The sequence below is a fragment of the Camelus dromedarius genome, chromosome 4 (assembly GCF_036321535.1).
Source record: "Camelus dromedarius isolate mCamDro1 chromosome 4, mCamDro1.pat, whole genome shotgun sequence".
Lineage (NCBI taxonomy): Eukaryota > Metazoa > Chordata > Mammalia > Artiodactyla > Camelidae > Camelus > Camelus dromedarius.
Genome location: NC_087439.1, coordinates 35,147,498 through 35,171,115, shown reverse-complemented (window position 1 = coordinate 35,171,115; position 23,618 = coordinate 35,147,498). Strand labels below are relative to the sequence as shown.

Sequence of the window (23,618 nt, the reverse complement as noted above, 5' to 3'; positions counted from 1 at the left end):
TCTTATTCATCATTTACTCTCTGACACAAAACTCTCCAAAGATGTTATTTTCAAAACAGTTATTTAGTGCTCTTTAGGGAAGACCAGGCAGGCACTTTTGTATTATATATGTATTAACTCAGGCCTCACAAAAATCCCTTGAGTGTATACTGCTAAGAAATAACAAAGAAAAGGTAAGAAACTCTCCCAAGTTCACAGACTGGTGGGATATGCATCTGGGGTTCATATTTAGTCAGTCTGGCTTGACTCTTATGATTTCCCCTCCACTATACTGCCTCAACTGTACGCAGACTTTCCTGACAGCTTGTTACATGGCAAACACTTTTTAAAGCACTTTTTATATAGCATTATCTGATTTAATTCTCAAAACAATCCAATGTCTTTTAGTCTTAATGTACAAATGAGGAAACAGAGACAAAGAGGTTAAGTTATTACCACTAGTAAGTAGTAGAGTTGAGATTCAGTCCCAGAGAGTCTGACTCCAGAGCCTTCACTGCTGTTACTGATCATGGGGAACAGAAAGTACATTTGAGTCAGCAGTTAGAAGCGGCAGCAATCACTTCCCATGGTGGCCACTACTGAGTCAGCTGAAGGCGGTCTGGGTGGAGAGCCTACCTTGCGTTTAGGCTGTGCAGCAATCTCAAGAGTAAAGTAATTCCTGCCCTGCACCTACTTCCCTTCTCCCATGATTTTCCTGCATATTCTATCTGTATCCCAAATGTCCTTTCCAGACTATCAAGTGCATTATCTTCCTAACGTTATGCTGAATATAATGGGGCTCTGAACAAGGCAAAGAGATTCTTCAGGTGTGGGATCAGAGAAAAAGTGTTAAATTCAGGCAGATCTGGGTTTGAATCCCAATATCTCATTTCACAAGCTGTACATCCCTGGGAAAATTGCTTAACTCTCTGAAGTCTCAATTTCCTCATCTCTATAATGGGAATATTACAGTCTCTCTCCTAGGGTTATAGAGAGGGTGAAATGCACAATGCTTAATAAAGGACTGCACTCTTACTTCACTCACTAGGAATATCACCTCTGAAAGCATCTCATCTGGCAGGGTATGAAGCGTGTTTATTGAGGGGGAAGTTCAGAGAAAGGATGCTGCAATGCGCAGTCTGGGCTCAGGCTTTCTCTTTGGACTTGCTGGTTTACATCTGCTCAAGCTCTCTGTCCAGTGGGGAAAACTTTAGGGCTCCCACTGCTCTGCCCAAGGCTGGCTGAGTATTCATCCTGCAGGTCTAGATGTTGAGGGAAGTGTTAGGAAGCCCCCATTTTGGCTTCAGGTCTAAGATGTGTTCTTCAATCCAGTTTCTCTAGTAATAAAGTCTCAATTTAAATTCACATCCAGCTTCTGTGTCTATTTCTAAATCCATTCACAGAAATTGGCATCCTCCCATAGAAAGGGTGGGATTAGACTAGAAAAGAAAATCCTAATGGTAGCTATTATTAGAATGATACTTCTATTACTGTTATTTACTCTTAATTTTTACTCATGTTGACTTTAATAGTATGTGTGTTTATACAGCATTTATGCAGCACATTTAAGTAGCTTATGTTTCTCAGTTTGCAAATCCTCAAGAACAGGAATAGTGAATTTCTCTGGTTTAGGGCTGAATAGGGTGCAATTGCCTATTTAAAAGGCGAGTTTTGGTTGTGGGAAACTAATTTCTCAGGAAAGCGTTGTTTGCTTTTGTGCATCTATTGGCTAGACCTGTAATTCTTGATGTTTGATAGATTGACAAGATATACTGGTTTTGTGGAAGTGCTTCCTATGCCTTTATAAAAAGATACATGACCCCTTCCTAATCTTACGTTTCATACACTTACCTTATTATATCAGTTTCTTTAATTTTGTTTTTTGCAACAACGTCCGGAGGAATGGTTCTCCAACCAAAGTTCATGGGCCACACAAAGATGCCTCTTTGAAAGTTGTCCACTGTCATGTAACTAATCCAGGAAAAAAAACAAAATTGCTACCTGAGATCATACACATGATCAACCCGACATCCTGTCTCATATAAGTGAATGAAACAAGTGCTTACACAGATGATTTTAGATCACCACAGACTTTTTAGTAACCTTTCAAGAAAATTTATGAGTATAATTTGCATCAGTGATTAATTGATTGGATTGCTTGCTTTTATTTTATACTTTTCTTTTAATAACATTGTGGCCATTTTTGAGGGAAAAAATATATATCCCGCAAAAAGAAGAACTAATCTTAAGGAAAATAAATACTTTGGGGTTCAGCTGAATAGAAAAAGGAGAGACCAGGACAATGAATATTAGTATTATTGGCATTAAGAGTTGAGAATTTGTGATAACCAGATGAATTACTGCATTGACTTGCCTCGATCCCAGAATATATATTATGTATTTCCATTTGTTTAAACAGAAAACTGTATTACTTAGATTTGCAAAAATGTACATATTAGGAGTATGACCAGTACTTTTGCTGCTGTTGGTTAAAGACTCACTTAGAAGTGTCTTGTGGAATATGACGGTATTACCTCATATCCTTATCATTGATGACTTCAATTACTGGACAGGCTACTTTCTTTCTACTTAAATAAACTCTTTCCAGAAGAGGTTCCAACCAACCAACATTACATTCCACATGAGAATCTAAGAATGTCAACACATCACCTAGAGAGCCAGAGAAAAAACAATTATTTGAAAATGCAATATACTGAATCTGTGTATTTCATACTGAAAGGTCCCTAGGATTGCTCCAGAAATGCGGTAGTAAAGGCAGTGGTATTTTATTCTTGCTGAACTCCTTCCTTGTCTCTCTAATTTCATGCCACAATGAAATGAAAGAAGTTTTGTTTCTAGCAATCCCATGGGGCAAAAATCATTTATGTTTAGAAAAAATGGATAAGCCACTGAAATGGGGAGCCAAGTCTCTGAAGGGAATATTGAGTATTAAAGGTAGTTGCTTATGTTCCTTCTAAGGAAGGTGGGTCACATTAACTCTGGGGGTGGAGGACTGGGACTTTGTTTTGCAGAAGACAAGGAAGAGTCTGAGATTCCAAGTTTGGCCTTAGGAATGATGATGAAAAATTGCTCCACATAATAGGGGTGAAAAGAAATTAAAGTGCGGGAACTAGCAAGACTAGGAGGTAGTGTTAAAAGGTTTACGGAGTTGGGGAATGAGGAATTGTTTAATGGGTACAGAGTTTTAGTGTACACAATGAAAAGAGTGCTGAAGATTGGTTGCTCAGTAGGATGAATATACTTCACAGTTCTGAACTGTATACTTGAAAAATGGTTCATTTTATATGCTCATCCTACCATATTTTAAAAAAAGAGTTACAGGAGAAAAAAAGAGAACAGAAACTTGGAGGCCAGAAATACTTATTATGAATTCTGTTTTCTTTTTCTATTTACTCCCTTTGGAATGAAAATCTCAGTAACATCTGCATTGTTCCAAATGATTTTATACGAGTGGAGAGTGTGTGTGTGTGTGTGTGTGTGTGTGTGTGTGTGTGTGTGTGTTGATTAACAATAACCAGAGGAATCGGCCCTGGCCAAAATCCTATGTGCAGTCTTTCAGGCCCAACTATAGGCAATTACAAAAGCTTTACCTGGCAGGCCTCATGGGGGAAGGCTGCCCTCCCCACAGCAGACTTGGTTCACAGCCAGTGCACTGCAGTCTGACGAGAGTTACAGTCAAGGACTCAAGCCTTCCCACCCCCTCCGCTGGACATGCTTTTTACACAGAGCTGCAACCTGGCCCATTTAATAGATAATATTTAGATGATAAAAGTTGTGCTGATATAAGAGAATGTCTTCATTCAAGATAGAGATATGGTGTCATGATGTCTGTCAATTCCTTTTCAAAAGCTCAGATTAAAATGTGTACATATGTAAACTTGTGTCTGTGCATGTGTGTGATGAAGCACATACTGCAAAAAGCTAAAGATTGGTGGAATGAAATGATGGCTCTGTAAGTGTTCACTGTACTATTATTTCAAATTTGCCGTATATTTGGGGAAAAAATTAAACTAAAATAAAAATGTAACCAAAACAAAAGATTAGCAGCTTCTTACCTGTGGCATTCCGTGCTCCTGCCAACCTGGCTCTTATTAAGCCATGTCTCTCTTTGAGGCGAAGAATCCGAACTTTTGGAAACTGAGACATGTATTTATCCAAATTACCTTTTAAGTAGTCTATATCAGGGTAAGGATAGACAAGGAAACAACTTAATTAATGAGATCTTTAATTAATAAATAATAACAGAAGTATCTCTTCAACATCAAATTCCAGAAACTAAAACTATGACATTTACAATAGTCACTAAATTTTATTCTTTGAGCTATGATATCATTTTCTTGGCTGGATTTTTGTCTGAGTTCAATAGTCTGTTTTCCACAAACCCGAATCCATCTTTTCAGTGTAGCCAAATTACCCAGAGGAGGGCTCACTGTTTATTTGTCAGGACAGGTATAAACTTAGCTTTAAATAAATGAAGTTAAGATTTCTGCACAACCTTCCCCCCTTGCAAAGGCCCCTTCTAATACCCAGGAAAGAGGCTAAGCATTGTATGAAAAGTGAAAAATTTGCAAAAAAAAAAAGATATTGCAACAGCAATTGGCAAAGACCACTGTCACTTCCTGCTATGACATCCTCCTCCATCACACCTCCCCTCTCTTGCTCTTTTTGAGGGGTTTTGTGGGGTGTATTTACATAGCTTTCAGTCATTTGTATGTGTAATTAAGCCATTGACAGATATCCCAGGTAGACATGGCTTTTAGGAATACTTCTGCTGCTCACTTCCCTACTAATCCTGTGTTCTTTTTCTTAAAGAGGCCCCCATAGAAGCTTCAGGTTCCACAAAATCTGAATACGTCATTCCTAAAGGGACTATTATCTGCTTGCTAACCAGATACTGTTTCTGTTTATGCTTTGAAGGCCACTTCTTAAAGTTTTCAACCAGTTTTCCTTAGGTGCCTCTCTGCTCCTGGAGCTCAGTGTGATTCTGGTAGGCACTCTGAGGCCACGGAGACTGGCTCCGGTCCTTGTGGCCGTGATCGAGGCTAAGCTGCTCTATTAAAGTTGTGGTCTCTGCTATTTTTTTTTAAACATTTTCTTAAGTGGGTTGCAATTTGGGAATTTGTAATGTGGTGGTCACAGGACTTCTGAGAGTCATGGGACCTCTTATGTATACAAATTATTTGACAATCCAAAGAGAGATTTTTACTGTAATAAACAAAAGCACAAGTAAAAACAGTGGTGGATTCTGCCTTTGAAATCTGTTAGAACCTCATCTCTCTGGTCCCATTGGCAATTTATCTTCTCAACACTTACTGAGCAAATAATATGCTTTGCTCTTAAGCAAGAAGCCATAGGCCTTCCATTTCATTGGTTTCTATAGAGTCTAACTCTGTTTATTACCAATAGGAAACCAATCCCAGTAATTGTGAGGTCTTTGCTTGTTAGATTCCATAAAAGGATATTTGTGCAATCATAGGGAATATCTTCTGGTCTTTGGAACTTCAAAGCACCCATCTCCAAGGAGCTGTTGTTAGAAAATCACTCCTACATGGCAGAGAAGTCATAGCTGAAGGGAAGTGTGAGGTGGCTAACTGAAAAGGCCCTTGATGGTAAAGCTGACTTTCTGTGACCCATAAATGTTTGGCCTTAGCCTCTAAGGTACAACATGAAAAAATGATTTGGCATTTGTAAAATGTTTATGCTTTATCAAATTACTCTGTAACTTTGCCATCCATCCAAACTGCTATTGCCTCATATCAAATTTTGATCTTCTAGGACTGGTTTTCTTACCTTTGGTGCTGAAGTCATCCACCAGTAGAACTTCCTTGATGAGGTGCGGGGGAGAGCGGTTGAGGACACTATGAACCGACCTCAGGAGAGTGGACCACACTTCATCCACAAAGCACATGATGACGCTGGTAGTTGGGAGGTTATTGTGAACTAGCTGCTCTGCACACCTGGCCAGAACATAAGCAGAGCACAAGGGATTTGCCAACAAGATCCACAAGATGGTTTTAAAAGTCACAGAGTGTGATTGTGTGTATATGCACATATATTCACATACTCTATCTATCTATCCATCAATTATCTATCTATATCCAACTATGATGGTTTTCTCATGTGATTTTTGTGGTGAGAGGTATAAACAAAATTAAAGAACAGAGGAAGAATACCCAATAACAGCTGTTGCTAGAGAACTAGTGATGCAAGATATGCAAACTTCCTATGGAGGCATCACGCCACAGTGGAAAGGTCATGGGCTTTGCAGGTGGTTTAGACATTTTGAAGCCCACCGTGAATATGTCTCAGCTCTTTGTCTCTTAATATCTTACTTTGTCTCTCTATGCCTCAGTTTCCTCATCTGTAAAATGAAGTAATGGTTCTTATTGAGCAGAGGTTTACAGCCTAGTGATAATGCACATAAAATGTCCAGCACAGTTTTTGGGCACAGGAATTCACCAATTGGTAGCTGTTGCTCTTCAGATTAGGTTATTCTCTTATTTAATGTTACTTAATTATAACATTAAATCATTTAATGTTACCAAGTAGTTTATGACTGCTTTCCCAATTGACCTTCTGCCAAGTGCCAAAGAAAATGTTCTTTCCCACCGTATGTGAATGTATTTATGGATTATATATTATATGGATTATATGAAAATTAAATCCTCAAGCTTCTCTATTTAAGGGTTCCTTGCTGAGACCCTCTGTGCTACAGAGTAGTCACAGTGGAAACCATTTTGCTGCCATGGAAATGAGAACAAGGATACAGCAAGAGCTGGTATTCAGGTGAGTTGTAATTGGTCTTGGTTTTTTTTTCCATGCCCTGAAGTGCATCCGGTCTCACTGCTGGCATTCCTCCATCTCTGGCCTGTGTAACTCTTCACAGGATGGTACCCAGTGGAACCTCATAAAGAGTATTTGCCATCTTTCTAATACAGCTACTGTTGGTAGTGTAATAATTAAATTATGATGATCATAAATAAATATTATCAGTCCTCTGCATTATTTCATTTTAAATCTCGAACTACCAGCATCTCTTCCCCTTTTTATAGAAGAATAATTGAAATAATGGGAAGACTAGTCCATGATTATACTGTTACTAAATGGCAGAATTGGGACTCAAACTCTGGTCCAGTCTGGCTCCAGAAATAACTAGTCAGGAAGTCTTCAGTCCACAAGAATAAAAGCAGCTGAAAGTAGATGTGACATTTTGTGGAGGCAGGCACTTCTGCCAGACAACATAACTATGCTGTGTTTAGTACATAAATAAGAAATAGATAAGAGTAAAAACCATAGGGAAAAAAACACATTTGCATGGCACTTTACAGTTGGTAAAATACTATTATGTACATAATTAAATTAAATCATTAGCATGCAGCCTAAACTAATCTGGTTCTACACCAACGATCCATGCTTTGAAACATCTATATAACATGAGATATCCACCCCCGACCCCAGTTAAGGGCTGTATTAATTTCCTGTGGCTGCTATAACAAGTTACCAAAAGTTTTCCTTAACATTTGTTTTCTTGATTTATCTCTCACATTTGACTATGAACAGAAAGAAGACATCAGGCCATACCTTCAACACTTTGCTTGGAATTCTCTTCAACTAAATATCCAAGTTCATTGCTTGCAAATTCTACTTTCCACACAACTGTAGGACACAATTTAGCCACACTTTCTGCCACTATATCACATAGATCACCTGTCTTCCAGTTCTTCATTTCCTTCTGGACCCTCACAAGAAGCACTTAGAATGCTCATATTCCTACCAACATTCTGTTCAAGACAATATATGTATCCACAAAACTGATAGAAGCTTTCTTTACTATGTTCCTCACTTCCTTCTAAGCCCTCTTCAATGGCATCTTTAACACCCATATTTCTATGACAGTTTCTTCAAGGCAGTCTAGGCTTTGCCTGTTATGCTTCTCAAAATTCTTCCAACTTCTCCCCATTATCCATCTCTTTGGATAGTACTTGGATAATACTTCCACATTTCTAGGTATTTATTACAGCAACACTCCACTTCTTGATACCAGAATCTGTATTCGTTTCCTGTGACTGTCATAAAAAATTGTCACTAACTTCATGACTTAGAACAACAGAAACATATTATTTCACAGCTGTGGAGGCCAGAAGCTGTAATCAAGTGTCAGTAGGACCGTACTCCCTTCAGATGCTCTCGGGGAGATTCTGTTCCTTGCTTCTTCTAGCTTCTGCTGGTGTCCTTGACTTGTGATTGCATCACTCCAGTTTCTGCCTCTGTCTTCACAGCACCTTCTTCTCTGTGTCTCTGTGGGAGAATTCTGTCTGGCTCTCATTTATAAGGACACATGTCATTACATCGAGGGCTCATCTAGATAATTCAGGATAAACTCCTCCTCTCAAGATCCTTAACTTAATCATATCTTTTCCCATGTAAGGTAATATTCAGTTTCTAGGGGTTAGGAGGGAATATATTGGGGCGGGGGGAGCATTTCTTTCAGTCTGCCACAAAAGCTTATTAAGTTGAAGTAAGAAATCGGCTCTTTTTGGAAGGAGAGAGATGACATATCTATTAATTTTTTGAAAATATGAGTTCCTTCTCCACCCTTCAACCAAAGGTAGGTTTACTTTGAATTAACAGAATTATTAAAGTAAGGGAATAATTTTTTAAACTATAGGCTTCTTTGAAGTTTAGGAATTTGCACATTGAAGACCATGAGAGTGTTAATCAGTGATACCAAATTATGAATTATAATATTGAACTCAGTTATAGAAAAAAAAATTAGAAAAAAGGGAGGAAATAATATGAAAGAAGGGGTTTCCAAGCATTAAATACTGTAGTATTTGGTTGCATAAATACCAACAGTTCCAACAATTAAAGAACAATTTTGTATTAGACAAATTTTAAACTCTGGTATTATTTTCACAAAGCAGACAAATTCTCTAATGTAAGAGTCCAATTCTCAGCATCTCAAAGACCAGAGCATCAAAGACCAGAAATCATGAGAGTAAAGTTTCCCAGGGGGGGAATGGGTGGGGATAGAGTACAATGAATTAAAAAGTAAAACATAGATGAATGGTGTGGTCCCAGCCTATCTTTCCAACTGCCTACAGGTCATTCTACTATACCCCCACACAGTGCACTTAGCCACCTAGGCCTTCTTTTATTTCTTTGAAAGATGTTAAACTTCTTTCAGCTTTTATTATTTCCTGAACTTCTAGCACTATTGCTACCTTCTCCATGCCTACATACCTGGCTGACTCTGTTCATTTATATATTAGCTTAAATAAATATTCCCTCTATAGAGAAGCCCTCTCTGACTACAGTCTAACAGCTAACTCTCCTATAATTCTCTATTATGGTCAACTGTATTTCTGCAATAGCATTAATTTATTGATTTTATTTCCTTATCTTCTACATCCAGAATTTCTTGATGGCAGGGCAAATCTGCTTACTTATTAGAGTGTCACAAGCTTCTAGCACGGTTGCACCTAATCAGTATTTGATAAATATGTATTAAATGGGTGGATGAATGAATGGAGATACAGTAGAGCTTAAATCAAAATTTTAAATGGTGGAAGGAGAGAGATTTTCCTGTGAGGTAGAAAGAAAAAGGTGGTCATGTATACAGATAAGCTTTTGCATTTGGGATGAGAAGTTGAAAGGAAATGTAGTTCATATTGGAGGAAAGGTTATTTGCTAATGTAATAGAGTAGGGACTTGAGAAGAATTGAAAGTATTTGTGACAAACAATGGGAGAGAGTACTGGCCAGCTGCCCATAAAAGGATTTCTGAGGGGCATTGAACATTTTCCTGAATTTGGAGATCTCTAAATTTTAGTCAAAGTACAAGTGTATTCCACCAATGTCTGTCAGTCTGGGTAGAAAGGAGATAAAGCAGATTACTGGATTAATCCGGTCTAGGGGTCATCAGAGAAAATGAGGTAGAAAGAAAGGTGGTAGAGGATTTTGAAGGTACTGATGTAGTACTAAGGTTAAATGTTCCATCTTGGGCTCTAAGTTGGGAAAGAAGAAGTAAAAGGAGTTTATTACCTGAGTGAAAGGAAGAGTATAAAAAACATCAGTGACCTCCTACAACTTCCTCATCTCTAATTTCTTAGTGTAAATGAATGAGAAGTGCACATTTCACACTTACATACTCTTTATTATATTTGGTCCTGGAAAAAAAAAAAAAAAGAAATCAATTCTAAAAAAGAAGGGTCAACTACAGAAATTCTGCCTGAGCCATCTGAACCAACAAGCCTTGCTGTGAATGAAGCCCTAGAGTTGCTTTATTATTAAAATTTAGTTGACTTTAGAAACATCTAGTTACAAATGAAAATACATTGGGGAGAGTTAACTAAGCAGACTAAAGCAGATGAATCTTCTCGTGTTATAAATCAGTAGATTTTGGGGGTCTCTTTTAGAAGAAAGTTCTAAGAGACAATATTAGCCAGTCTGAAATTGGAGGTTGAAAGAATTCTCAGAGATTTGAGAGTCTGGGGGAAGGCACCTCCATTCACTGAATATCTGCTCCTCCATTCCTCTCAACCTGTCATGAGGACATAATTTCACCATAAGGAATCTGTACGAGTAGATCATAAAGGATTCCACTCGATCCACGTAAGGATTTCTATCCCAGGAAATAGTACCTCTGCCAGTTATTGATGCATTTAAGGAATCACATTGAAGATGACACTGTGGAAGATTATGTTGTCCAGATCATATTGGTGCTGGCAAAAAGGGGCAGAATTAAAAGAGGGGGAAGTCAGGGCACAGAAGGAGATGTGAGAAGCTTCAAATACAAAGTTTCAGAGTGTGTCTTGGTTTGAGTGGCTGAGATGTCAGGCCTGTAACATTTACAGGTGCCTGGTTTCCTGCATTACTAAACAGCCTATTCATGTTTCCAGGTGTCTAGAAAACTCAGCATGCTTGTTTTGTTCAAAGGCTCAGTGCATCAGACCAGAAAAGCTTTCAGCCTTATTATTTCTTATATCATTCTTACATACCGACTATCATCTACTGCCCACAGGTTGTAAAAAGTGTTTCAAGTGATCCTACACTGACCCAACTGAAGCAATTTCCTTTCCTCCAATTTGACCATTGGAAATCTTTCTGCTACATTAGAAGGAAGCATTGTAGCTCAAGTAAGGTCTAACTTAAAGGCAAGATAGCTCTGGGTTTGTAATCTTTTTTGAGGTTAAGAGGCCATATGTTTATTATGTATGCCCATTCGTGACACGAGGTATTTAGGGTCTACAGGCCACATGCGACACTTAAAAATTAACCCCATCTGTTGGGGGGAGATCTAGATTTAGATTACTATAGTCAATCCAAGCACTGAAAACAAATGGGGACTCTAATGTTTGGGTTCCTCTGTCCTGCACATAGCTGATACACTGCTGGGCTTGAGAAAGATGACAAGGGACTAAGAATTGAGATCTTTCTGACACTTATCGGCTGCATGACCATGGGCAAGTCACATAACTTTCCAGACCTCAATTTCCTCACTTTCACAATGTAGATAACAATGTCTTCATCACTGAATGTCTGTGAAGATTTGATGAGATAATGGAAATAAAAATACTTTGTAAGCGCCATGGTAAAAAAAAAAAAAAAAAACTTCTGAAGTCCTGTGATTATCCACAATGCAGACACTCACACTTTGTCTGGACGCACTGGCCTTTTCGCAGGCAGTCCTTTAATCCAAATCTATCAAGGGCTCATCGCTTATCAAGAGACTCAGCAAGTGATGTGTTTTGCCTCCTTGGCTTGTATGTGCTGAAGGCCCCGCCACTAACCTGACTTTAATGCAGCCTGTTGAATAAAGAAGGTTTTACATCAGAAGATTGAGGGAATGATAATATTCCCTCATTTCTATGAATTTTTCATTTTACTCTAAAACAGTCAAAATGGACTATGTGGGTCAAGTCTCAGTCTTAGGTTTGAACAGAAGGTCGAGGAGAATGTTTTCTCAGCTTCTATTTGCAATTCAACTGCTGCCTCTGTGCGAGCCTTCAGGGGCCTTCCCTCTCCAGGCTCCGGTATCTTCCAGAGGATCAGAAAGACCTTCGAGTTACTGCAGCTTCTTTTCCTCTCACTGATAAGAGGGTATATTTATTAAAAAAAGTTTTACTTTTATGTTTTGTTCTTTCTAAGTTGGACCACTCTGACATTTAGTGAGAATCACCTGACTACTAAGTTAGAAGATTTCAGTCACACTTAACCACCCTGACTCCAAAGGCCTTCACCAGCTGAATTTGAATCCTGAGGCAACCGTATCCCCATCAAAGCTACTGGACTCAGGCTTAGAAACATAAACCACTAGCATCAACATTCGCCACTTCAACCATAGTCTATTTTGAGTAGGCAGCTGTCAGGGTGAGGTTGGGAAGGGAGAGAGAGGAGCAGGAGGGGGTGTGACGTGGCAGAAATAATTCTGCATGAACGTTAGGGCACCTTGGGGGTAGTTCTGTTTCTCCCAGAGTCTGTGACCTTGGGCAAGTCACTTCCCTCCTCGGATGTCTCTGTAATGTAAGGGATGGGATTAGAGATCTTTTGCATCTAGTATTCTGTGATTCTCTATGCAATTTTAGCTTCATTTACCCATAGGTGCTTCCTCTGGGTCATGAGACCCCTGAGAAAAGACAAGTTAAGTTGTTTTTGGCTTTAAATCTTTTGACGTTTTCCCACTGGTTCTTAGAAGAACCTTAGCAAGTGATCTGGATTCTGCTTAATGCCATGGTCTCATTTTCACTCTCACTGCTCTCCCCTAACCCATGTCTGAGTTCTCTCAGTTTCTCAATGGATTACTCTTTTTATCCCCTGTTCCTACGTTTTGAATTTCCTACACTTTCAGGTCACAGCTCAAACCCTCCTGCCCTCTTTCAGGTTCAGCCTTTCTCTCCCTTGCCCAAGTAGTTCCCTGTGCTTCCGAAGAATAGTTTGCTCTACGTGCCTTGAAGGCAGGAACTCATGCTCAGATGCTAGTCTGCAGAATCGGTAGGAGCCTGGAGATATTTGTCCACTGCTGAGCTGTGGTTGTTGGGCAGTTTTAAAGAATCACTTTTGCTTAGTGCTAGATAGAAAATGATTTCCTAGAAATTTTCTCCCTGACAAGGGACCTGACATGCAAAACTCATTCCTCTCCCATACTTCTGACCTTCTGTGTATACAGAAGAGAGATGTTTGAATCTCTGCTAAAGGCATATGATTATAAGGATTATAAGGAGGAGCTGTAGCCACTGGAAAAAGCACTAGAATTAGAAGTCAGAAGATTTTCTTTTGAATCCGAGATCTGCTACTGGCTTGCTGGGACAGCAGATCTATCATTTGTTTTTTTTTAGAGCCTCACTTTTCTCCTCTGTAAATCATTATGAGAGATAGTATGTCTTTCATAGTGTTGCTGTAAGGACTGGTTAGAATAAACACACACACACACATATAAAATCTATACACACACACATCCCACTGCCTGAAACATAACTAAGCACCTTTTTAGTGAGGCTCAGCAAGGGAGAGAGTGCCCTTATTCAGAGAACCTTGGCAAGCCCAAGAGAGGTGGAGGTGACGGTGGTCGCTATGCGGGCAGAGCTGGCGGGGTCCTGGAGAGAGCCAGAATTAATTGCCACATGAGGACAAATCAGAAGGCTAAGGGTTGGAGCCCAACCCTGCCATTCATGAGCTGTAAGTCCTTGGGCAAGTTGCCTTTGGCTGTGCTTTTTTCCCCTCATCTGTAGCACTTTATCAATCCAGCACAGCTATTGTAAGGATCAAAGGCGATGATGTACGTGAAGGATGAAAGGCCCCAGCTGCCCAGCTTGTGAGAGGCATTGAGCAAACAGACGTGGCTTGGACTGAACTGCCGCCATCTGAATTACCTGCCACCATCTGAAACTTCGGCTTCCTCTGTAAGTCTCAGTTTCTCTCTAGGTAATGCTGGGACGGTGACAGTATCTGCCTTGAGGAATGGTTTTAAGGAACAAATGAGAAGGCAAGTCTTAAAGGCTTCTAAATACTGAATGTCTCTGTATTGCTCCTTCTCACACATATCCATGTAACAACATTTTAGAAGTGGAGTCAATTTAGAAGATATTTTAGTTTAGAATAATATAGTTTTTTTTAAACATGGGGGGGACTCTAAAAAGCTCCTTTCATTCTGAAAGCAAACAACAAAACAGAGCTTTTAAATATTGCTATTTTTCCCAAATTTTCTGACCCTTGAGCAAAAACTGTTCCCTTCCTGAGAGGCTGTGCTCTGAATGGCTCACCCAGAACATTCCAACAGGAAGTTATTTTCTGGGACAGGAGTACCCAGGGCAATATCACTGCAAGAATTTAATAAAGAATTTTATGATGGTTAAACTGGGCCCTGAATTAGATGTGTAAAAATGAAGTATACACAGTTTGAAATTTCTACACTTACCAATTCCTCTTTCCCATAAATACTTAGACCACGTAAATGTAGGTCTTTGGCAGTATTTAGGAGACAAAGTCACTAATTTGCTTAACAGGTCTCAGTTTTACATTAATTAGGCACTGCTTAACTGTTCAGTGTCAGAAGTGTGTTTTATGTCCTGGGATTCTCTTTCTCCTTATCATTCCCCTAGTTATGGGGAGAGTTTGATAAGTAAAAGTATCAAAAACTCTGTAATCAACTTCTGGCTACATTTAACCTTTGTTTTGTTATGGTCTAGCCTGCACCTTTTAAACAAATTTTGCTTCATATTTCCGGCTCTCAGATATTAACTTTTTTCATGAAATAGCACACTGTGCTCTAACACACACGAACACACAAATGTGCATGAATGTGTACACACATACACACACAATTCAAAAGCAACATGGCATTGTGTAACACTCACAGGGGCGAAAGCAGGAAATAACCCATTTAAATCCACCCTGTGGGGTTTTTTCCCCTGCCATTGTTTGGTTTCTCAGGGAAGTCTCATAGCTTCTCTAGCCAATTTTAGATAATGTTCTCTTATCACTGTTAGTCACAAAAGCAGTCTCCTGTCACCAATTAAATTTTAATCCTATTAAACTAAGGATTGAACTACATTTAACTGTAAAGTTTCTCTTTTCTGCCAGCCTGATACACATTTAGAAGCCTGAAGTTTGGAAGGCTATGTGGTCAGTTTATTTTCTCTCTTCTATCTCCTCCTTCTTCTCCTCCTCCTTTCCTCTCCCCCTCTTTCTCCAGTAATTCATTAGTTGTGGTTTTTGACCTCACTAGGATTGTGAGGGTAGGAGAGAGGTGGAAATTAAGGTTCTAGAAAGGTTTTGCTCCCCCCCACCCCCTGGTAATTTGGTCTGGTTTGTGGCAAATACAACGTGCTATCTTTTGCTTTCCACATGTACGGAAAGAAAACTCTCTTTAGCTGTGTAAGAAGGAATCAAATTATTGGTTGACAGTCCTAGCTCTGGGCTAAGAAAGCAGTCCAATTTTAATTGCTTTATTGAGGGGCTTGCCAGAGTACTGTAGGAAACACAGAGCATTAAATTAAACAATCGTGTGACCTCATGACGGACACAGCAGTACTAGAGGAGTGTGCTGTAACTCTTCCTGTCCTCCAAAACACTAACTGCTGGCAGCAAACACTTCTTGACTCATTTTTCTCTAAATCCAGATTCAGGAAGTACACTCTAAAAATAAGCTCATTTTTGGAGTTTCATCTTCACTCTAGCTGCAGGCCACAGGACAGATTTCTCTAAGTAGAATTGCCCCACATTTCCAGTAGAGTGGACCATGTTTTACCAAAATCTGTTTGTGTGTATTGATTATTGCTGGTTGAAACAAACTACAATAATTAAGAGTAAGAACTGTGAGGATTTGCTTTTTATAAAGAAAGGATTAAATATGGACATTTAAAATGACCGTCAAAAAGTGTTTTAATTGAAGCATACTTTATAAGCAAATATTCTAGGCAAAAATGAAATTGTGTTTTACTTACTGACATAAAACATTCTTATAAATAAAATAAGGAAATTTTCATCCACTGAAAGCCAAACATTAAAATTACAAACCAAGCAGCAACAAAAATATGAATTAACAAATAAACATGAATTAGTGACTAGATTGTAGTATTAGAATAGGAGGTATTTACCTTAAACCAGACAGTAGCATATTCCATTCATTCAAAACGAAAAATTAGGGAGTCATTATTAATTCGTAAAAAGACTCCTTGCCAGCCTAATTTGAATAGTTACATACCATTTATTTTTTTTAATAGTATCAATTTTCAAAAATCATTTCTGAGAAACTTATCTTTAAAACCATATTATGTAAACTTGTATCTTTTGAGTGCACAGCACTGTGCTCAGAGATAAGGGGTTACAAAATAAAGTAAAAGACAGAGTTTCCTTCTGAAGCTTAGAATGTCACTGGGAAGGCAAACCAGACTCTCAAGGCTCTAGTTAGTCAAGAGCACACAGCAAGGAACATCTCAGTAACCATGAGTGCATTAAGGGTCATTGGAATTTAGAGGTTACAGTCAAGTCATGGTGCAGGGGGAGGTAAATTACAGTTAGATTTTGAGCAATGTCAGGTTAAAATGTTCAGGGGGAGTGGTGAGGACTATGCAAGGTGAAGATGGTAGTAGGCTGTGGGAAGGGACCCGTTAAGAAAAACATCAGTGGACGGTAATGAACATGATGTGTAGAGAAAGATAGTGAGGCTAACTTTCCTTCTTCTGAGGGCCCACATTGGAGAGCATGTCATGTGCAGCAAGTTACAGCCACACAGCAAGGGGCAGAAATCTGGGTGGCACTGAAAAAGACAGTGAGAACAATGCTGATGACAGAAAGGAGTTTCTGTGCTTTTGGAAAAGGCCATGATTGCATGTCACCATCTTAGAAATGATTCTTTGGAACTCAAAAGAAAAGGAGAGAAGAGCAGGTTTGGAAAAGAGAGTGATTTTAGAACAAGTACAAGTGAAGTTGTCCTGGGAATCCTGCTTCTCTCCCCTCTTTCTTTATGTCAGCTTCATCCTAGCATGTCAGTTAAATCATCCTTAAGAAGATATAAACTAGTAACTACTAAGGATCTTTACTGAGGGGAACTGAATTTAAACAAGCATAACTAGCGAATCTATGGTTTTTACCTTGCTTTGGTTCAATGTATTATTCAGCAGCCAGTTGTGATATGCCAGTTACTGTGTTAATCAGTCCATTAAGATGGATTTGGGGGAAATGAAAAAAGCAGTAAGGGAGATACTCCCTAGAACTCTTAAAATGTAAAGTTTTCAGTGGGTTGCTACTGTAGTTTATCTTAAAGCCAGTCCTCCTGTGTTCTTAGAGTTCTTTCTTTCTTACATGTCTCTCTCATACATGTATTCTTATTATATTCTATAACAATTCCTCTCTATGCTGACTTTTTAAATTTGTTATCTTAAAAAATTCATTGTGTATGTTCTTACAAGCATCTCATGTACTTTTTTTTTTAGCAAGGCTTAAAAAAAAAATCAAAGTAAGAAAACTTTAAATCATGCCAACCTGGTGAGTCAAATATTTTTCATTTGTATTTTCTCCCAACCTTTATCCATATAAACACATAATTTGCACATATTTGTAGTCAGAGTGTTTAGGTAAAAGAAAAAAAATAATTTATTCTCTCTCCAGTAAGAGTGGCACAAAGGGGTTCTGTACATAGGCTCCCTGGTGGCTAAACTGTCCCCTCCTTCGGTAGAGTAGAGTATCAGGTAGGCAGCTTGCCAGGAGCACCTATATTTAGCCAAGGTGGGTTGTGTGATAAGAGGGAGGGGACCTGGCCACATGCTGTCTGACTCATCCTCTCAAGCACACGTGTCACTTTCTCCTACCGTTGGACAGCCTCCTTCAGAAGACAGAGCCTGACTGTAATGCTCCTGGGCAGGAGCTCTTACTTTTCGCAGACCAAATTTCAGAAAGTAACAAACACTAAGAGCCATTGAGCCTTCAATAAATCACGTGGACGATAACATCATTATTACTTGCTTTTGACTCTCACACAATTGCTCTTTCTCTGGTTTGGAACTGCAGCCTGTGCTTCTGTGCAGCATCTGATTCTTCCCCCAAGCCCTGTAGCAGTCTGCCAGGCCATGGAAGGGATGTTAAAATAAAGCTACTTTACTACTTCATTCTCTGGCATTTTGTGTTCAAAGTTGGCATATATAGTATATGGCTGTATGGTATATGCTATACAGGGTATGTATAGTAATATGCCATACACAGTGTGGCATGTATGGTATTTGCCATATACTGGATTTTTGGATATGCCATGTGTAGTGAGTATATATATAGTGATATAGGATATCATAAATATACATCATATGCATGATATGTGATATACAGGATTTCATACTGGAGTTGGTCCAACATAATTTTGTGGATCCTTTTTGGTGGTAATTAGGAAGAGAGGGGAAATAAACACCACGACATAATTTTGAGCATGGATTTTAATAATTTCTCTACAATTACTAGCTTTATGATCACAGACAGTATAACTTCCCAGGGTGTCAGTCTCTTCATCTTTATTTTAGGTAGGTATATTTTTGTTCTCCTCAAGGCCGTGAGTTTCACCAGGTTGAGAAACGTGAATGGCACAGAGCTTGGTCTACACAGGTAGTTAGTGCGTGGCTGAAAACCACTTGCCAGTGGCTAAGAGCTGAAAGTGGCCAACATCACAAGGGGCTCCTCTTACCAATATGAATACAGGCACATCTGTATCTACTTCCTCCTAGTAACACTGACCACCCAGATCACAAAGAAGGTTTTTTTTTTTTACAGAAACCAAACAAGGTCATTGTGTACATACCACGTGTGCTAAGTCTGAATCTTGACATTCCCTAATTCCAACTTCCTGGCACACATTGTCTGGCTCATGGATTGAATACCAAGGTGTACATGGAGTTGTATTAGCAGTGAATTGCTAGTGAATGTATGGCTGCAAGATACCCTCACTTATGTGTGGGCCAGAGCCAGGAATCAACTGTACTTGAATCAGATCAAATGTCTGTGACTTGATCTACCTTCTTGTGATGTAGTTACAGAATTTAACTCTTTAAAAACTGGTCCATAAAGGCTCATTGGGCAGCTTTAGAGCCATGCTGCCTTGGGAAAGTGACATACTTTCTGAGTGTCCTTATTTGTTAATTTGAACCCATAATATCAGCTGCTTCCTTTGTAGGGTTCCTGTGAAGTTCATGTGACTTGTCTGCGGGTGCTTCATAAATGATGAAACTCTAGAAATATAAATAGTTACTATTATATGCTTGTATGTCCTACAGGTGTTTGCTTCTTATTGGTTGATTGACTTTTTTCCAACATTATTATTCCTGTATCACTGAACTCCTGAAATATCTACCATCCTTACCTATAAAGGATATTAAATTCTAGGGAGTAGAGTCACATCATTTGCCATTATGGTGATCATTACTGATGACTAGGCAGAATTCTGCTGTTTAAGATATGATTCCAGAGAGGCCAAGAAGCCTCCTTCTCTGTGTTCTTTTCTTAAATATGTTCCTGAAAAACTTGCTAATAATAAGTTCTGAAACTGGGAATTCACTTCATTGTCACTGTTTTAATGGAATTACATTTTAAGCTGTACCATTCATGTATACCTTATTAGAAATTGAGTTCATCTAATCATTTTAATAGGTTTTCAATACAGGAAAGGAAATGGAACATGAGCTAATAGAGGTGAGGGCCAACATCTCAGAGAAATAAGTGTAGAAAGAGAGTGCAGTTGGTGAGCTGCTACTGAAATATCTCTCTCTGTAGATGGTAGACTGTTTGGACTGTGTCTAACGATTATTGTTGCTTTAATTCTCTAGGTGACCAAAAATTACACAAAATTATCTAGAAATAAACCTTGTCTATATAAGACCCCAAATACTCGGGGCTGAGGAAAGAGAAGAGAAATGGCTCTTACCCAGCAGGTCTTGTGTCTTCAATGGCTCTGTCCACTGGGATCAAATCGCTGAGATAGACGTTGAAATTTCCTTCTTTCCATCTTCTTTCTACCTCCTTCTCCTTTCCATGGGGAACAACTACCGGACGTCCAAACTGACCTGGAGCTTTGGGGTCCCTTGGAGAAAGTGTCACATCAATTCTTAACACACGGTGCATTCCATGGTCTTCCGGTGAAAGGGCTTTTATATGACTTTTGTTGAGTTGTGCAGGCTGGGCCTTGGCAGTTAAGTTAATTCTTGTTGGCTTCAGCCCCCCAGCTAAGCCTTGGTTGGTTTGAGACACTACTGCTCTCTGTAGAGCAACTGAAGAGAAAAATGCCTCACTTCTATTCCTGGTAATGTGATTCCCTTGGCTTTCACCCAATTCGACAGGAAATACAGTTTTGGTTTTAGAATTGGGGACCTCTTTGGTGTCTGTCTTTAGCTCCTCCTCCTTGGTTATAATCACAACATGGCTTTCAGACAAATTGAGTTTCTTCCCATCAGCCACTTTGGCTCCGTCACGCTTTGGCAAGCCTCCGAACTGTGTCTCATTAATAGATTGCTTCTTTAAGCGACTTGAATTGGCAGTGAACTTGGAAAAGGGAAGGTTCTTACTGCCTTTGTGTTTATTTGCATTTAGTTCTTTGCTCTGAGTCTCAGTTTTATTTAAGGCTATGGCTTCCCTGGGTTTTGGCACTGGTGGGCTGGCAGGGGATGTCCTTTCATGTGCTACTGCCTGGGATTGCTGCTTTGATCTGTCTATTTTAAGACTGATGGTCACATTCGGGCTCCTCTCAGGTGCTTGTTTCAATGGGCCACTGCTGAGACGATGACTCTTCAGGGCCTCCTGGTTTATACCAACAGGTCCTGTGTATGTAGGTATTTTGGGCAATACAGTTCCCCTTGCTGCTATGAATGGGGTTTTCTGAGCCCCCTGAGCTGTCGTTTGCTTTGGTGTCACATGGCGAGAGGAATTCTGAGGTCTGATGTCTCGCCCCTCTGTCTTCCACTTAGTAGAAGTCACTGAGGGGGTCTGCAGATACGCAGGACGCCACAAAGGCGCAATCTTGCCCCTTCCATGGGCATTCTGCATTTTTCTTTCCTTCTGGGTTTGGTCCAAATCATCCTCAACCTTGAGCTTACTCTCCTCAGTCTTTCTAAAAAAGTTCTCTTTTCCCCACACGCCCTTCCCATGTCCCTTCAGTGGGGGCTTCATCTCTTTTATGCTGCTGTAAAGGATCTTCACTTGGTCTGGCTGAACCCTGAACCCTGTCCTCTCCCTCCGGACGATGTCTTCCTTCAGGACCCGAGTGTTGATCTCACTGAATGAGAGACGGAGAGCTGCCATGTCAAACAGCAGCCAGATGACAGAAGCTACAAATATAAATGCTAGGACTCGCCCACTTCCTCGGAAAAACTTTCGGATCTTGTTCATGGTACAAAGGCTTCCTTTGCAGCCTGCCCTCCCTCTGAGCCTGCTTACCTTGAGTGGAGAGGGAGCTGAGGTAGCAGCAGCAGCAGCAGCAGCAGAGTTGCCAGAAAGCGCCCCCCTCCCCTGAACACAGCAGGAAACAGCAGTCCAGGGGGAAAGCTCAGCTCCTACCGCTTGTCAGTCTGCCTGCGTGGCATTTCACAGCAGAGCATCCGTGCCTGCTCCTGCTGCCCCTGGCTAAGCCCTGCTCAACATTGCTCTTAGGTCACTCTAGGAGCAGCGGATTCCAGCCACCGGACAGTTCAACATATCACTCGTCCTATCTCCTTGAGCCCATGTCCACCTTCCTACAAGCCCAAGAAAAGGTGGAGGCCGGGCTAGGGCTGCTGCTCTCTCTCCTCCCAGTTCTCAGTCTGCACGCTGTAACTCAACACCACTTCTCATAAGGAAAACATTTCAAGCCATTACCCAGAAAACTTCGTTCAGCTCTCACCTTCCGTGTTATGTGAGAGTGTATGTTTTCAGGGCAATTAAAAGGAAAGAAAGCTATCTAACTCGGAGGGCATGTGTTCCTGGTTTGTAACCCCACCTATCCCATTCCTGCTTATTAACCCTGTTGTACCCAGGGTGATTTGTCCCAGCAATTAATCACTGACCTTAATGTTTCTGCTTTGAGAGGTTACAGCTTAAAGAAGGGGCCAAGTATAACCTCAGTACCAGAGATGGATTCAGAAGTCTTCTTTGAAGCAGATATCAAAATGTTTCTTTGTCTTACAACTTTTTGTTTTAAATGAGTGCATCTATTCGTATTATTTGATTCAGTGGACATAAACTTAATTATGTTGTTATATTGCTGTAAATATTTCTAAACACTCTAAGTTTTGGTACTTATCTCCTCACAGACATAACAACAGTTTGCAGGCTGTACCAGGGTGGGAACCAGACTCTGAGTGGCACTGGTGGACTGGTAGAACCTTGATTCCCCCACAGGTTTTATGGTAGAATCATTCCGAAGAAATTCCCATAATTTGATTAATTGATGGGAGGAGGGGGTGAAGATGACAGTTGGTCTGTACTGTGTTTAAGAAGCTCCCCAGGTCTTTCTAATGTACAGCCAAAGTTGAGATACCCTGGTCTAGAATAAAATGCCTCAGCGTTATTTTTGGGGGTTTTGAATACTGCCCAGAAATTTTGTGAAATTAAAACCTAGTAAAAACTAGACATTCTTATAACAACTGAATCAGAATCTGCATTTTAACCTCATCTACTATAAACATCAGTCATACAATTTGAGAAGCACTATTCTCTGAGGAACCTGAGTGGTCTGCAGACAGTGACGCCACTTATTAGTCTAGTGTTCAGAGGGGTGTAGCATCCCTGATTTGAGATAAACTTAGGCTCCCAAAGTCTTAGGAAGGTAAGAAGGAAAGAATCCTCTATACATATGCATTGCCTTCTGAATTTGGCCTTTAAGTTTGTACTTTGCCCAAGGGAGGGAACCCAGATAAATGCAGCTATGGTAACATGTTTCTTGAATCTAATTCCTCCTTTCATTCAGTGTCTGCTCACTCTGATTTGTAATATCCACATGGATGGCAGCACTGGTAACGGTTGGCCATTTTCCCAACACATCCCTGCCTTGATTTATCCATCCTTCCAATATTTGTTGAAGATGTCCAATCGGTCAAGCCGTGTTAGGTGTCGAGGCATATTGAATAAAAGGACATGGTTCTTGTCTTTGAGATTTCACAGCCTATCAGTTGACACAGTTAGGCATATTCACACGCACAATAAGTAATACAAGAGAATCACCGTGGAATTCTATGGGGGAAGTAGCAGAGTTTTGGGATGCATGGACGATTTTCAGAGAAGCTATCCCTAGATTTGAGGGATGAATAAGAACATAATTATCTCTGTTCATACTGTGGTCTGAGAAAAGAAATAGTTGGGCGGTGAAAGGCAGATAAATTAGTGAAAACACTGAAGTGAAGAGAGAGTATAGTACCTTATGAGAAGCACAAGTCTCTAAGAGTATAGTACCTTATGGAAACACAGGCTTGCGTGTGTGTGTGTGTGTATACCCGATATTCCCCAAACTCTTTGCTAAGCTCGCTCCATTGAATCTCACTCAATCTTCACAACAATTCAGTGGAGAAGATATGATAATGATAACTATTACTTTGTAATTGAAACCAAAAAGAGAGGTGAAGAGGGGATGGAAGAAGCTGGATCTTAAATAAATGAGTGTTTGATGCTACAGTC

At 39.9% G+C, this 23,618-nt stretch overlaps 1 protein-coding gene across 1 annotated transcript in view; it reads right to left on the bottom strand.

Moving 5' to 3' along the window:
* The window catches only part of GALNT5 (polypeptide N-acetylgalactosaminyltransferase 5), a 33,671-nt gene extending 12,312 nt beyond the window's left edge, over positions 1–21,359 (bottom strand). The window contains exons 1-5 of the mRNA XM_010985613.3: positions 19,903–21,359; positions 5,791–5,957; positions 4,056–4,175; positions 2,514–2,649; positions 1,831–1,950 (exon numbers count right to left, since the gene is read on the bottom strand). Coding sequence (XP_010983915.1) covers positions 1,831–1,950; positions 2,514–2,649; positions 4,056–4,175; positions 5,791–5,957; positions 19,903–21,359 — 2,000 coding nt within the window. The remainder of the gene's footprint in view (positions 1–1,830; positions 1,951–2,513; positions 2,650–4,055; positions 4,176–5,790; positions 5,958–19,902) is intronic.
* Positions 21,360–23,618: the final 2,259 nt, after the last annotated feature.